The sequence below is a fragment of the Oncorhynchus kisutch genome, linkage group LG1 (assembly GCF_002021735.2).
Source record: "Oncorhynchus kisutch isolate 150728-3 linkage group LG1, Okis_V2, whole genome shotgun sequence".
Taxonomy (NCBI): Eukaryota; Metazoa; Chordata; class Actinopteri; order Salmoniformes; family Salmonidae; genus Oncorhynchus; species Oncorhynchus kisutch.
This window is the reverse complement of record NC_034174.2, coordinates 22,787,679-22,803,440: the sequence shown is the minus strand read 5'-3', so window position 1 is coordinate 22,803,440 and position 15,762 is coordinate 22,787,679. Positions and strand designations below refer to the sequence as shown.

Below are 15,762 nucleotides of genomic sequence, written 5' to 3'. Positions count from 1 at the left end.
GCTACGAGCCGGTTCATAACAATAGCCTTTGTCACACCCTGATCTGGTTCACCTGTCCTTGTGATTGTCTCCACCCCCTCCAGGTGTCGCGTGTTATCCCCAATGTATATATCCCTGTGTTTCCTGTCTCTCTGTGCGAGTTCGTCTTGTTTGCCAAGTCAACCAGCGTATTTCCTTGCTCCTATTTTTCCTAGTCTCTGTTTGTTTCTAGTCCTCCTGGTTTCGAACCTTGCCTGTCCTGACTCCGAACCCGCCTGCCTGACCACTCTGCCTGTTCTGACTACCAGCCTGCCTATCCCCTTGTACTGTTTTGGACTTGGATCTGGTTTCTGACCCCTGCCTGGCCTGACCTCGAGACTGCCTATCTTCTGGTACTGTTTGGACTTTGACCTGGTTTACGAACTCTCACCTGTCCCCGACCTGCCTTTGCCTACTCCCTTTGCTATAATAAATATCGGAGCTTTACCATCTGCCTCCTGTGTCTACATTTGTGTCTCGTCTTGTGCCCTTATAGCCTTGTTATTTTATTGTGTTGCCATTTCCTTTTTTTCCCAGCAAATTGTTCATACTTTTTATCTCTGCATTGTTGGCAAAGGGCTCATAGGTAAGCATTTCACTGTAAAGTCAAAACCTGTCGTAATGAATTTGATTTAAGACACACAAAGTTGAGTGAGTTAATCCTCAAATGGACTCATTTCTAATGTGAGGTGACATCATCTGGGCCCTCTGCAGACACTATGGGCCCTGAGAGCACACCTGTCCCTGATTCCCCTATCAACCAATCAGCCCCTTCTCTGCTGAGGCCCCGGCAGTGAGACAGGCTTAATCTGGTTTAATCTACCCAGCCCCTTCCTAACAGAGCATTGTGTCTTGATATCCATTTAAGAATCTCATATTTTCAAATCATAGACCTTTTCACACACACACTGGTACAACATCAAAGCTTTACACGTTGATGTAAATGATGAAGTTTAGAAACTGTTCAAGGTTGAGGGCAGTCTGGATATCAATCTGTGTATCTCAGTAATAGTTTGTCTAACATACCTTTCGCTTTATAAGTGCTCTATTCAAGACAGCGTGATAAATGTAAAGTTAATTTCTGACATATGCAGCGTTTACCGTGAATGCAGTCTCCACTAACGCAGGGACATTGCCTTTACATGGATATTACGCTGTAACATTGAACTACCACCGTATGGATTGAATAGAGCCCTAAGTCTCTATTCAACCAATAAAGTGAAGAAAATAGAGTAAACGAGTAAGTAGCTAGGGAGTGTAAAGAACCACTAACTCCAGGAATTAAAAAAATAATAACCTAACACGTACACTAAGTGTACAAAATATTAGGAAAGCGTTTTACAGGGATGTGGGCCCATATTGACTCCAATTGTTCCCACAGTGTCAAGTTGGCTGGATGTCCATTGGGTGGTGGACCATTCTTGATACACACAGAACACTGTTGAGCGTGAAACCCAGCAGTGTTGCAGTTCTTGACACACTCAAACCAGTGCGCCTGGCACCTACTACCATACACCGTTCAAAGACACTTCAATCTTTCGTCTTGCCCATTCACCCTCTGAATGGCACACATACATAATCCATGTCTCAATTGTCTCAAGGCTTACAAATCCTTCTTCAACCTGTCTCCTCACCTTCCTCTACACTGACTGAAGTGGATTTAACAACTGACAATAAGGGATCATAGCTTTTACTTGGATTCACCTGGTCAATCTGTCATGGAATGAGTAGTGTTCCTAATGTTTTGTACACTCAGTGTATACTGAAGGCCTTATGAATGTTAAAATTAAGAGATACTGCTGATATTAGATTAGTAACATATGATACTGACGAGAAAATAAGATCCCACTTGAAACAAAATGTAGCTAAATCTTTGCAAATATATTGTAATAACATATATTGTAGGCTACACAGGTAGACATTGTTACATTGTACTAATATAGTACTTCATAGTAATACCTCTTTGAGGTATGTAGTCAGATATAATCCTGAAATATACATTCACATGAACAGTATGTTTAATCGATAATACATATCATCCCGCCATCCCTCTCTGACTGATTAACTGTTTTTATTGGCATGGCTGACTTTCCTGGGGCTGGGGGCACTGTTCTGGTTAGTAGGTTCACTCTGCTACACACTACAGGTTCTCAGATCACTTTCATGTGAAACGAAAGCATAGTAATTTAAGTGGGACACAGATGGACCACAACCCTGCTAACCCTGCCAAGAAGGAAAAGCCCTGCCAATGGCTTATAATATAAGAAGAACAACCACAAAGATTAACAGAAGCTGAAAAAACTGAACAGTGAGCTAAAACCAGATAGATGCAAAACTTTACAATGAAATTAATCTAAAAACAATTTGAAAGAAGAAGAGCTTGGCTATGAAGAGAGTGCAGTAAAAGTTTGGTTGGAAGAAATGGGAGTTCCAGAATGGAACATTCACCTGCCAAATAGAGGTTCTAATGGAACATACAGCAAATTGAATCTCAGGAGTTCCTTCATGGAACAACACAGGGTATTTTCATGCTAGACACTGATTCTTAGAGCTGGCAGCCAGGCAAGTCCAAGACGAGAGAACCCTGATCGCTTTAATTGAATTAGATTAAAAGGATGGCTTCACTCCAGGTCTAGTAGAGTGAATTAAACCCATCCATTACACTTAGCACTCAGGAGTGGACTTAATTAAAAAGTGACTGAGCTTGACAGCCCTTCACCCCCATGCCTCGTTCTCTCTATGCCTGTTTGTCATGTATTAAAAACAAAGGGGAAATCGAATTGTAAATTACCAGCAGTGTCAATGTGATTCTTGATGCACAAGGCTCACCCAGGCAACTGAAGGTTTAATAACTACTGTATAAACAGAGGCTGGTTTCTGTACAATCACAAACACCACCACACGCCTGCCAGAATATTTTCCAATCCACGTCACACTTTGTGTTTTATTTGGCATACAGTGGGTGGTGGTGTCCCTGCAATCAATATTTTAATTATTTCAATTTCTCTCGCTCTCCAGCCTTAAACAAGCTTGTAAATGAGGTCTGAGTGAGGGCCCATGTAGGGCAGCTTTGCCCTTTGACTCCATGGGTAGTTCCTGGTTACTGTGACCTGGTCATCACTAGTTACCACAGCCACAAAGTCATAAACTCTGCCTATTTCTACAATTTATCATCTTAAAATCTGATTTTAAACCTAACCCTAACCTTATCTACACTGCTGTGATCAGGCACCTGGTGAGACACCCAGCTGTGATTGCAATGAAATGGCTAAACAACACTAGACTGGATGATGCGACTCACATGGTACACAGCAGAGGGGGAGCAGTGACACACTGGTCTGTTCAGGAGTCCGTTGTGAATGCAGTATTCACACAGAAATGGGCTGAGCTTGGATTCGTTCTCTATAAAAATAAATCATCCTGGGAGGTTAATACTTTATGTTGTTTGGATTTGAAAATCCAACCGTTGTATTGGAAGGGGGCGGGCTTAGGGGGCTGTGTGTGGTTGTCCATGTGGGTGTGAGTGAGAGACATAGAAGAAATCCAATCAGTAAAAAGGGACATCCCATTAATTATCAACACATCGTGCCGACAACATCACAATAGCCTTTCCAGACTCTGAAGTCAGGAGGACTTTGAGTTAGGTGTCAGCCAGACTATAACAACACAACTTCTTACCTGCAATAGGCAACTATAGCAGACAATGTCAGACAGCAGGCCAATATAAAGTAATCCAATTTAACATGCTCAGTACTAATTATCCACAGCATCCACTTGACAAATGGTGTTTTCCCGACTAATTGTACTCTGCGGTATTTTGTCTCAAACTCTGAAAACTCTAAAAACTGAATGTGATTGACAAGATTGACTTGAATTCAGGACAATTTCAGACACATAAGACTCTGCTCCCCTGTAAAATGACTTTCTCTCTTCTGTTCTCCTCTCTCTCTGATTCTGTACTCTATCCAATCATTTTGTCCTGACCCGCCCCCCTCTTGTCCTGTGTGTGTGTGACTCTGTGTCCCTGGTTTGGGGATTCTGATCCGGCTGAACCGCTGTGGCCAGTAAATCGCTCCCTCTGTAGCCCTGTACTGGCGGTGACAGCTTTCCATTGCTTGACCAGAACAATGTCTGTGTGTGTCACGTGTGTATGTGTTCCTAATATTCCTAGGACTCTACATTGCAATTTCAGTACACTGTTTATAAACACCACATATTTATTTATATACCATATTCTTGAAATAGCTCACGCTACCTACCACTGTACATATCATTCTTAGTATATCTTGTGTAAATTCATGTGGTGTATATACGTATAGATTCAGTAGTGGAAAAATTGTCATACGTGAGTAAAAGTAAAGATACCTTAATAGAAAATGACTCAAGTAAAAGTGAAAGTCATCCAGTAAAATACTACTTAATTAAGTAAAAGTCTAAAAGTATTTGGTTTTAAATATACTTAAGTATCAAAAGTAAATGTAATTGCTAAAATATACTTAAGTTTCAAAAGCAAAAGTATTTAGCAAACTAGGCACCATTGTATTTTTATTTATGGATAGCCAGGGGCATGCTCCAACCCTTATACATGATTTACAAACAAAGCATGTGTTTAGTGAGTCCGCCAGATCAGAGGCAGTAGGGATGACCAGGGATGTTCTCTTGATAAGTGTGTGAATTAGACACATTTCCTGTCCTTCTAAGCATTCAAAATGGAACAAGTAATTTTGCGTGTCAGAAAAAGTATATTATTTTCTTTAGGAATGTAGTAAAGTATAAAGATGTAAAAAATATTGTACGTTCAAGTATTGTTACTTAAGTACTTTACATCACTGTATAGATTGCATTTGAATTACTGCTACAGTGCTACTTGGCTTGTTAATTGAATTAGTTTAATATTTTTTTAAAGTTTTTCCTTCTTTTTTATATTATTTGTGTATTTTACTGCATTGTTAGGAGCTAGTAACATAAGCTTTCCATTGCACCCGCTATAACATCTGCTAAACTGTGTACATAACCAATAAACTTTGATTTGAGGTATGAGATGAGAAAACTTTAATTCCACCAGCTCTGGGGCAAAACCTAGGCGTTTAGCTCAGCAGGATAACAGTATCTTGCATCATGCCAATGATGTTGGTTCTATTTGGTCAGATCACAAGTTTGTTGCCTCTCAACCAGAATAGTGTATGCAACATGCAAAGCACACATGTGCAAATCAAAACCAGAGTACCACATTTGTTCCGAGCCTCAGCACATTGCATTTTCCCCCATGCCCATCTTCCAGGTGCATAGTCAGCACCGGAATGGATACCCTACGCAAGGGTCATATGCCACTGCCAGCACACGCTGGCCGTAAAAAAACATAGATATGTAGAAGATATCTGGTATGGATACTGGTACACCACACTCAAAACACACGTTATTGCTGTGCTATTACACCATCATGGTCTTTCCTTGCTTTTCCTCAATTGAAGATGTATGTAGAATGTCATTAGTTTGAAGAGGCAGAGAGAAATCTGATACAAATATACTCAAAAGGTCAAAGTCCTTAGTTTTTCTAGATGATTTGATCAAGACTAGGGATATATTATGCAAGATCCCAATATCACCAAATGGGATCAGGACTCAAACTCTGAGAAACAGGCTATTTCCACAGGTAGGTGGTATTACCTTCAGTGCGCACTTCTCCCCAGTCTTCTTATTGGTGCATTCCAGAACCTTCCCATTGATCCCCAACCCAAGGACCTGACTGGAGATCTTATACTCGTCTGTCACCGCGTTACGCTTTATCTCCAATTTTGGGTAAACGGGCATAGGGAATTGCGTGGAATTCGTGTCTTCCTGTGCAGCCGGCGCCGCGTTGTCAGTGGAGTCTGGTTCGGTTTGAGGTTCTGATGTGGTGTCAAGTTTTGGCTCAGCCTTCGGCGATTCAGAAGGTTGCTCCTTACCGTTACCATTTTGTAGCATGGTCACACAGATGTGTCTGTGAGTGGTAACCTAGGATTTTTTAAAAACTGACCTCAAAAGGCTAATATGACTTTGAAAGTGAAATGACGCGAATGTCCCGTAATTTACCCTAAGCAGAAATGACTTCTTGACACCGCTAAGGGCGCGCATTCGGTGTTCACTTTCTCCTGGCCAGTTCCTGTGTGCCCCGGGATGTTTAAAACATTGAAAAGACAATAGCCTACGAGTTAATAGTCCCACGATTAAAAAGGTTTTGTACTAAAACTTTTCTCAAATAAAATGGAAAATACTTTACGGTATACACAACAGCAGCCTATTGATCTTCTTCAACCAATTATTAAATTCAAGTTCAATACAATAATCCTGCATATCCGCAGGGTAAAAAACAAAACAATAAACATGTCCACATTTGAATAGGCTAGAGTAGAAAATGTGTAATTCTGGTCAGATGCCTTCGGTTAAACTGGCCTCGTAACTTTCCAACGTCCTTTTGTCACATGGGCTAATAACTGAGGGGAGTTTGCGTAAGCGTTACCCTCTACTCAAGTCATTTCTCAACAGGCTTCCTCTTAAAGGAGCAGTACATTTTGTCGGCAAATAACTAGTAGTCTGTAATAGGACAGCTAGGCCCGACAGGGTAGAATTGAATGGAATTAAATAAAACATATATATATATACCCTAGACTAACTGCAATCTGTCAGAGTAGATGGTAATTTGTGTTTTTAAATGTATCTGCTTTTAAACAAACTCTCCTTCAAGCATGCACAAGTGTGTCAACATTTTGTAGGACATCCCAGGTGAGTGATTTGAATACAAAGTGCTTAATATAACCCAGGCTTAAACCCTCCCCAAATGCAACAATGAATGAGTGGCAAGGAAAAAACTGATGATCAAGAGAGAGGGAGAGAGAAACAGATATATAGAGAGAAGGGTGGGGGTAAAGAAAGAGGGGTGGACATCCTTGAAAACTGAAGCAGGCCACATCACCTGCTTAGCTAAATTGTCATTCTGGCAGTCATTTTAAACACGTAATCCAACATAAATAGTATGACGGTATAGCTTAATCTGACATCTTGAGAGTATATCATTTATTGCAGAGACTAAATATAGACTGAACTAAACTTTGCATACAGTCTTAAAGTGCATTGAATAAACGGTGTGCCTTACTGGTTCATCAGTTTAAATATTATCGGATTATAGTGGAGGAAAATGCTTTATTGCTCTCCTCTTCCAAAATAGCACAACTAAAATAAACTTCACTGCGGTTGGCAATGTACAATGCCTTCAGAAAGTATTCACACCTGCTGACTTTTTCCACATTTGTGTTACAGCCTGAATTTAAAATGAATTCAATGTAGATTTTTTTTGTGTCATTGGCTTACACACAATAACCCATAATGTCATAGTGTAATTATGTTTTTTGACATATTTACTAATTCATTTAAAATGAAAAGTTTAAATGTCTTGAGTCAATAAATATTCAACCAGTTTGTTATGGTAAGACTAAATTAATTCAGGAATAAAAAGGTGCTTAAAAAGTCACATAATAAGTTGCATGGACTCACTCTGTGTGCAATAATAGTGTTTAAAATGATTTATGAATGACTACCTCATCTCTGTACCCCACACATACAATTATCTGTAAGGTCCTTAAGTCGAGCAGTGAATTTAAAACACAGATTCAACCACAAAGACCAGGGAGGTTTTCCAATGCCTCGCGAAGGAGGGCACCTATTGATAGATGGGTAAAAAAAAATGCAGGCATTGAATATCCCTTTGAGCCTAGTAAAGTTATGAATTACACGTTGGAAGGCGTATCAATACACCCAGTCACTACAAAGATACAGGCTTCCTTCCTAACTCAGTTGCCAGAGAGGAAGGAAACAGCTCAGGGATTTCACCATGAGGCCAATGGTGCCTTTAAAACAGTTACAGAGTTTAATGGCTGTGAAAGGAGAAAACTGAGGATGGATCAACAACATTGTAGGTCCTCCACAATTACTAACCTAATTGAAAGAGTGCAAAGAAGGAAGCCTGTACAGAATAAAAAATATTCCAAAACATGCATCCGGTTTGCAACAAGGCATTAATAATGCAAAAAAATTGTCAAAGCAATTAACTTTGGGGCAAATCCAATACAACACATTATTGAGTAACACTCTCTATATTTTCAAGCATAATGGTAGCTGCATCATGTTAAGGGTATGCTTGTAATCATTAAGGACTGGGGAGTTTTAAAGGATAAAAAAGAAATGGAATGGCTAAGCACAGGCAAAATCCTAGAGGAAAACCAGCCTCAGTCTGCTTTCCACCAGACAATGGGAGATGAATTCACCATTCAGCAGATCAATAACCTAAAACACAAGGACAAATCTACACTGGAGTTGCTTACTCAGAAGACAGTGAATGTTCCTGAGTGGCTGACTTACAGTTTTGATTTAAATCTACTTCAAAATCTATGAAAAGATCCGAAAATGGTTGTTTAGCAATGATCAACAACAAATTGACAGAGCTTGAAGAACATTGAAAAAAATAATGGGCAAATGTTGCACTATCCTAGTGTGAAAGGCTCTTAAGAGACTTACCCAGAAAGACTCATAGCTGTAATCGCTGCCAAAAATGCTTCTACAAAGTATTGACTCAGGGGTGTGAATACTTATGTAATTGAGATATCTGTATTTAATTTTAAATACATTTTCAAAAATGTCTAAAAACATGTTTTCACTTTGTCGTTATGGGGTATTGTGTGTAGATGGGTGAGACAAAATTTCAATTTAATATATTTTGAATTCAGGCAGTAACACAACAAAATGTGGAATAAGTCAAGGGGTATGAATACTTTCTGAAGGCACTGTAGAAACATACAAACATTCCCCCTCAGTAAAATGTGCATCCTGCCAGGAAAGTCCAGTTTGTTTGATTTTGATGTTTTTGTTGTGTATGTAGTAAGTGAAAGGGAAACTGTGTGTGTGTTGATTGTGTTTAGTAGTCCAGTGCACAGATGAGGGCCACTCCCTGTTTGATCCAGTATCTCTGGGTGGTGTGGGTGGGCAGCTCCACAGCGATCACGTAGTTAGTAGAGTGACCTGTCGTAGACAGAGTTCCTATAGAGAAAACACGGAGCTGCAGTCAGGACCAGACTCAAACTACTGTACTCCCTTTTATGCTGATTAAGGTAAATAATGGTGATCTCATCTGTCAACAAACTGTAATAGTCCCTGGAAGCTGACGATGGAAAATACATAGCTACAGTATGAAGCATTTCGTTATTAGACACCGGGTCTATTTTGGGCATGTAATAAACCACCTAAAAGAAGCACACGGGCTAATACACTATTACACAGACAGACACACTAATATAAGGATATGCAATCAAACACCAGCACACACACAAACACTGTTGGAGCCAGATCCTTGTACATGAGTGTATATAGTAGGTGCAGTATTGGCCTGTTGTATTGCTCAGGCACTGACCGGCACGTGTGAGGGTCTTGTAGATGGGGCAGATGTAAACTCCTGAAGTGGGTGGTTTGCGGTTGGGCTCAGGAACCATCCAGATGACAGCCATCTCAGTGTAGAGCTCTTTGGGCCGGGACTCAGTGAGCAGGCCTACCTTGGCGTCCCAGCGCGCCCCCTCCAGGAACAAGCCGTGGATGTAGCAACCCATCTCAGGCCTCTCCTTCAGCGCAGAGGCAGACTCCCTCATCACCTGGGATGGGACATAAAGGAGAAGGCACAGATGTCATTAAGTTCAAGGATGTCATCAAAAACTTCCAACGTAGAAATCGGCCAAGTAATACCCAATCAAAACAAGTAATCCATTTTCCAACAGGGTTAATTGCTCACTATAAATGTAATCTCCAATATGAAATACATTCACATTTGGGGAGGAGGGAAGAGAGGAAGGGAATGAGAGTGTGCTGCTATCTCACCCTGAAGTCAAAGCCAATGGTATCTATGGAGACCACAGAGCGGCGGGCAAAGTTCTGCAGTGTTCCTGTGAGGAAAGCCTGGGGGAAGAAGAAGCCACTGATCCAGAAAACAGGCGGGACACCGTCAGAGATCCAGCCATGTAAGAACTTGATCCTCTGGAGCAGGTCAGACACCCAGGAGGCCAGGGGTTTCAAAGAGGGGTAGGCCTGGTGGAAGACAGGGAGAGACAGAGGGAATACTTAATGAGTGGTCCCGTGGGGGTTTTCACAAAAGGAAAAGTGTAGAGTGATTTCAGTGTGTTTCATAGATGCGGTAAAGAGGTCAATCGAACTTGACCAAAACAATGGAATTACCATGGAAAGGGCTGGGGGAAACAGCCATGGGGGAAATATTCTGAATCTCCTCATAGAGTACCACAGTATGAGTCATAATACCCATTAAATCTAGCGGTCAAACAAGGAAATGGTTCCAATCATTTTTCCATCGTAAGTTTTTCCCATAGGTTTTTTTAGAAACACTTAAAATAAGGGCTGTGTTTCATGTAGGCTTACCCTGGCATGACATTTTGATAACCGTGTAAGTCTTTCTAGGACAAGGTGACTTTTATCAATATATTCGTTTGTATTTACCCCTTAAAAATGAAATGCTAATTAGCTACTAATGTGGCTATCAAAGAACTACAAATGTCACGATGATCTGGACAAGACTGCCAAATCGAGGCAAAGGTAAGAATCTCTGGATGTTAGCTACATTTAGGAATGAATAAATTGCCTACATTTCTTTAAATGGATAATTCTGTGAACTGTCTTGTGCAAGTTTTAAATTGACACAATAACTAGCAAAGGTGTCTGCTAGATATGATGTGCAGGAGCTTGCAGAGATTTGTAGTCTTGCATGATGTCTACTTTGATGCTAATTAGCATTTTTGAATCTGAGAGTTAATAGAGCCGAATATATTTATAAAAGTCACCTTGTCCGAGAGATTTACATGGTTGGTTATTAAAAAATGTCACGCCAGGGTAGGTGTACACGAAACACAGCCCTTATTTTAAGTGTTTATAAAATTCGCTATGGGAAAACTGAATGGTGGAAAAAGGATTGTAACCATTTCCTTATTTGACTGCTAGGTTTTATGGGTATTATGACACCTGCACTGTGGGGCTCTATTGCCCCCCAGCAAAGTTTGTCTATATTTAGGCTATTGTTTATATGTGTATTTCACACTATGTTGAGGTAAAAATCTGAGTATAATGCTTGTATAGATGTCATCCCTAACACATGTTCATGTCATGGTTACCAATCAACTGCATTACAGTTAAACACGACTTTGACTACCATCAACGATTTCTGTAAGCTAGATATGCTAACCAGTTTATACAAACGGGAGTTAGCATTTACCAGTCACTACTTTTAAATCTGAAAAGGGACAACTTCTACATGTCATACAGCGAAAACAGCCAAATCGGACTTAAGTAAGCACATTGTAGGCCTGTTACAATACATAAATCATGACGGATTTGACGATTATTCACTTTTTTAGATCAGATTTGTGGAATGTGCGCCAATCTTCCATTGACTCCTTGATCGCATCTATTTGGGATAGCCACAGGTTCGTTGACTAGTGGTTTCCATTTGCGCGCTGTGCCTCGGTCACGCGCCAGTAAAGACTAGAACGATTCGTGAGTCTATTTGTCACTGCATTTTTTCGTGTTTCTTTTATTGTGTTGAAGGGGACCCCCATTTAAAGTATCTATGAGCGCTCTGAGGTGTTAAACTAAACCCTGGTACCAGGTCTGTGCTAATTAGATGAGTGTGTATATACAGTAGCTGTGATTGATTTAGTGATTCAAAAGGGGTTGATAACTGTTGGTGTATACCATGTTTTCAACTTGCGTTGTTTATTGAAACTGAATTGACATGTTTTCCTTTTAATAATAATTCATAACCATCGGTTGTTTGTGATTATTCTTTTGCATAGTTCAAGGGATATCTAATTGTTGTGTATTTCAATACTGTGTGTGCATATTATATTTCCTAGTGGGTAAACTATATATTCTTTAGGGATATATTACCTACTAGGTTAGGCCAATTTTCACATGCTGCCTGCTTACATAGTTTATTATTGCCACACACCTAGATACTAGGTTCAAACTTATATTAACTCAGGTCCCTCAGCATAGAGGACTACAATAATGTAACTCTAAATATGTTCATGTATATGTTCCTGTAAATACCTTGGCCTGCCACATATCAGGGACTTTGTTGATGAATAGGCTGTTGGCCATAAGCTCCAGTTCTGATGACATCACCACTAAGCCCTTCAGAGCCTTCACAATATCACTGAGGCTCTGGGATATGACCACTAACAACCGGTTATACCTGAGAGAGAAGGGTGGGTGGAGAGGGATAGGAGAAAGACATTTTTACTCAGGAGAATGTTGACTATAGAAGAGCTCTCTGAAATGGAATATTGTGATGGTAACTGTAACTGTCTTGAAGTTAATGGTGGGAGAAACAGATATGGCACTAGACAGAATGTTAGGGACTTCAGCAGTGGTTTTTGACAGGACTAGGTTACCTGATGACCTCCTGGATCAGGACTGTGTTCATGGACTCCTCATACTGGACTGGGTACTTAGTCATCACCTCCTGAACACTGATAGGCTGGGGGACCTTCTCAACAATGCCTGCCACTATCTCCTCTACGATCTACAGGGAAAAAAACTAGATCCATTACCAGCCCAGCCTGAATTCCTTCAAACATACAACACACAATCACTCAACACAACCCCACCACACTTTCTGAAGGTACAGGTTCATACCCCTTGACTTATTCCACATTTTGTTGCGTTAAAGCCTGAATTCAAAATAGATGAAATGTATTGTTTTTCCTCACCCATCTACACACAACACCCCATAATGACAAAGTGAAAACAAGTTTTTATACATTTTTGCAAATGTATTGAAAATAAAATACAGAAAAATTGCATTTACATACAGTATTCACACCCTGGGTCAATACATTTTAGAATCACCTTTGGCAGCAATTTCTGGGTAAGTCTTTCTGGGTAAGTCTCTATGGGCTTTGCACACCTGGATTGTACAATATTTGTATATTATTATTATCATTGAAAAAATTCTTCAAGCTCTCTCAAGTTGGTTGTTGATCATTGCTAGACAGCCATTTTCAAGTCTTGCCATAGATTTTCAAGTCAAAACTGTAACTAGGACACTCAGGAACATTCAATGTCATCTTGGTAAGCAACTTCAGTGTATAGTTGTGTTTTAGGTTATTGTCCTGCTGAAAGGTGAATTTGTCTCCCTGTGTCCGTTGGAAAGCAGACTGGATCAGGTTTCCCTCTAGGATTTTGCTGGTGCTTAGCTCTATTCAGTTTCTTTTTATAAAAAAAAAAAGAAATCCCTAGTCCTTGCCGATGGGACAAGCATACCCGTAACATGATGCAGCCACCACCACGCTTGAAAATATGAAAACTGGTACTGTGATGTGTTGTGTTGGATTTGCCCCATACAAAACGCTTTGTATTCAGGACATAAAGTTCATTGCTTTGCCATTTGTTTTGCAGTTTTAATTTACTGCCTTATTGCAAACAGAATGATGTTTTGGAATATTTGTATTATGCACAGGCTTACTTCTTTTCACTCTGTCATTTAGGTTAGTATTGTGGAATAACTCAAATATTGTTGATCCATCCTCAGTTTTCTCCTATCACAACCATTAAACTCTGTAACTGCTTTAACGTCATCATTGGCCTCATGGTGAAATCCCTGAGCGGTTTCCTTCCTCTCCGACAACTGAGTTAGGAAGGAAGCCTGCATCTTTGTAGTGACTGGGTGTATTGATACCCCATCCAAAGTATAATTAATAACTTCACCATGCTCAAAGGGATATTTAATGTCTGTTGTTTTTTTAACCAATCTACCAATAGGTGCCCTTCTTTGCGAGGCATTGGAAAACCTACCTGGTCATTGTGGTTGAATCTGTGTTGTAAATTCACTGCTCGACTAAGGGAACTTACAGATAAATTGTATGTGTGGGTAACAGAGATCAGGGAATCATTCAGACATCATGCTAAACACTAATATTGCACACAGAGTGAGTTCATGTAACTTATTATGTGACTTGTTAAGCACATTTTTACTCCTGAAGTTATTTAGGCTTGCCATAAAAAGGGGGTTGAATACTTATTGACAAGAACATTTCAGATGTATTTTTTTTTATACATGTCTAAAAACATAATTCCAGCTTGACATTATAGGTGTGTAGAACAGTGACACAACATCTCAATGTAATCTATTTTAAGCTCAGGCTGTAACACAACAACATTTGGGAAAAGTCAAGGGGTGTGAATACTTTCTGAAGGCATTGTATGTTAGCATGTCAACAGAATGGTACCCTGAGTATTACCTATGAGCTTTCGTTAACAAGTCTAACAGCTAAGGAGGCTAGAGTAAGAGTTGTATAAGCAACAAATATAAGTAAGACTAGCTGCTGACATGACCCCAGATAGGACAAAACAAAAGTTCAAAACCTGTTTCTTGCTGGGGTAGAGTTTCAGCGAGAGTAGATACAGGAGAGGACACACACAGTACCTCTTCTCTGGCCTTGCCCCCGCTAGCTGCTGCTTTAGGCTGGAGCTGCACCACGGCTCCCAGCAGGGCAAACGCCTCGTTCTGGGCAAAGCTGATGTTAGCATTGTCATGGAGACCAAAGATCTCAGGTGTGTCATTGATGGGCAGGCCACGGATGTACGCCAGGTAGCCCTGAGAGACAAGCAAAACGGATATTAGTGGTTGATGGTTGGGAATTAACCAGTGTTTATTAATGCTTAATCAGATCAAACTAACCGTCTCCTTCTCTGACCTTGATGTCGAGCTCAGTGTCGATCTGCCTGTAGACTCCGGAGGCGGAGTAGGCGTAGTCGGCACCGAGCACAGCAGGACAGTAGAAGTCCTCCAACACGTTGAGGATGCAGCGGCGGTCCCAGTCATCGGTCACACGACCACCATAGTTGATCTCCCCTGCAGTGTACTTCAGAACCTGGACAGATCGAGTAGAGAACAACGGCATAATCAATCACTTACAGAACGCAGGCACATACACGCACCAGAAAAAAAGGGCACACTGAAACATAAAAAATGCATAATCTTGCTAGAAGTATTTGTTTCAGCTGATAGTTAAAATATCTGTAACAAGAATTACATTTCAATGACAATAGAAATCAATTTGGAATATTTGCAGTGCGTCAGACAGTGGACAAGGACGTGTGAAGCTTTACAGGGAGAGAAGAGAGATACGTTTTAGGAATGTAGACAGGAATAGTGGACAGTGGAGAATAGCTAAAAGAATGGGACCAGAGATAAAAGGGTAGGAGATGAGAGAAGATAAAAGGGTAAGAAATGAGAGGAGATAAAAGATAAAGGAGAGGGGAGATGAAAAGAGAAATACTAAAGGAAAAGCTATAAGAGAAGAAAGCTAGGAGAGAGAGAGGGAGAGAGAGAGAGAGAGAGAGAGAGAGAGAGAGAGAGAGAGAGAGAGAGAGAGAGAGAGAGAGAGAGTGTGTGTCTTCCCCACCTTGTAGGGAATGTCCTGGTACTCATCCAGGAACATCTTGAGCTGGCTGATACAGATGCGGAGGTCACCGTCAGTGAACTCATATGGGATGTTGAACCCAAGTGGGCCGAACTTTCTGCGCTCAATGGCATTACCGTGGAACAGACACAGAGACAGGAGCAGGGACTTAAGCTCTGCAGCCTGGAGGAGAGGAGGAACAGGGGACAACGTTAGACGAGGGGTCTGGGTATGTAGTTTTCCACTTGAATTACAC

The 15,762-nt window shown here is 40.6% G+C and overlaps 2 protein-coding genes across 2 annotated transcripts in view; both read right to left on the bottom strand.

Annotated features, from left to right (window-relative positions):
* LOC109897309 (MAP kinase-activated protein kinase 3) overlaps positions 1-6,495 on the bottom strand; it is a 37,260-nt gene extending 30,765 nt beyond the window's left edge. Inside the window, exon 1 of the mRNA XM_020491835.2 lies at positions 5,686-6,495. Within this exon, the coding sequence (XP_020347424.1) occupies positions 5,686-5,982 (297 nt within the window). The 5' untranslated portion in view covers positions 5,983-6,495. The remainder of the gene's footprint in view (positions 1-5,685) is intronic.
* Positions 6,496-7,043: 548 nt separating this feature from the next.
* dnah1 (dynein, axonemal, heavy chain 1) overlaps positions 7,044-15,762 on the bottom strand; it is a 67,283-nt gene continuing 58,564 nt past the window's right edge. Inside the window, exons 71-78 of the mRNA XM_031833868.1 lie at positions 15,510-15,689; positions 14,799-14,975; positions 14,528-14,698; positions 12,495-12,625; positions 12,151-12,295; positions 9,916-10,122; positions 9,458-9,692; positions 7,044-9,087 (exon numbers count right to left, since the gene is read on the bottom strand). Coding sequence (XP_031689728.1) covers positions 8,966-9,087; positions 9,458-9,692; positions 9,916-10,122; positions 12,151-12,295; positions 12,495-12,625; positions 14,528-14,698; positions 14,799-14,975; positions 15,510-15,689 — 1,368 coding nt within the window. The 3' untranslated portion in view covers positions 7,044-8,965. The remainder of the gene's footprint in view (positions 9,088-9,457; positions 9,693-9,915; positions 10,123-12,150; positions 12,296-12,494; positions 12,626-14,527; positions 14,699-14,798; positions 14,976-15,509; positions 15,690-15,762) is intronic.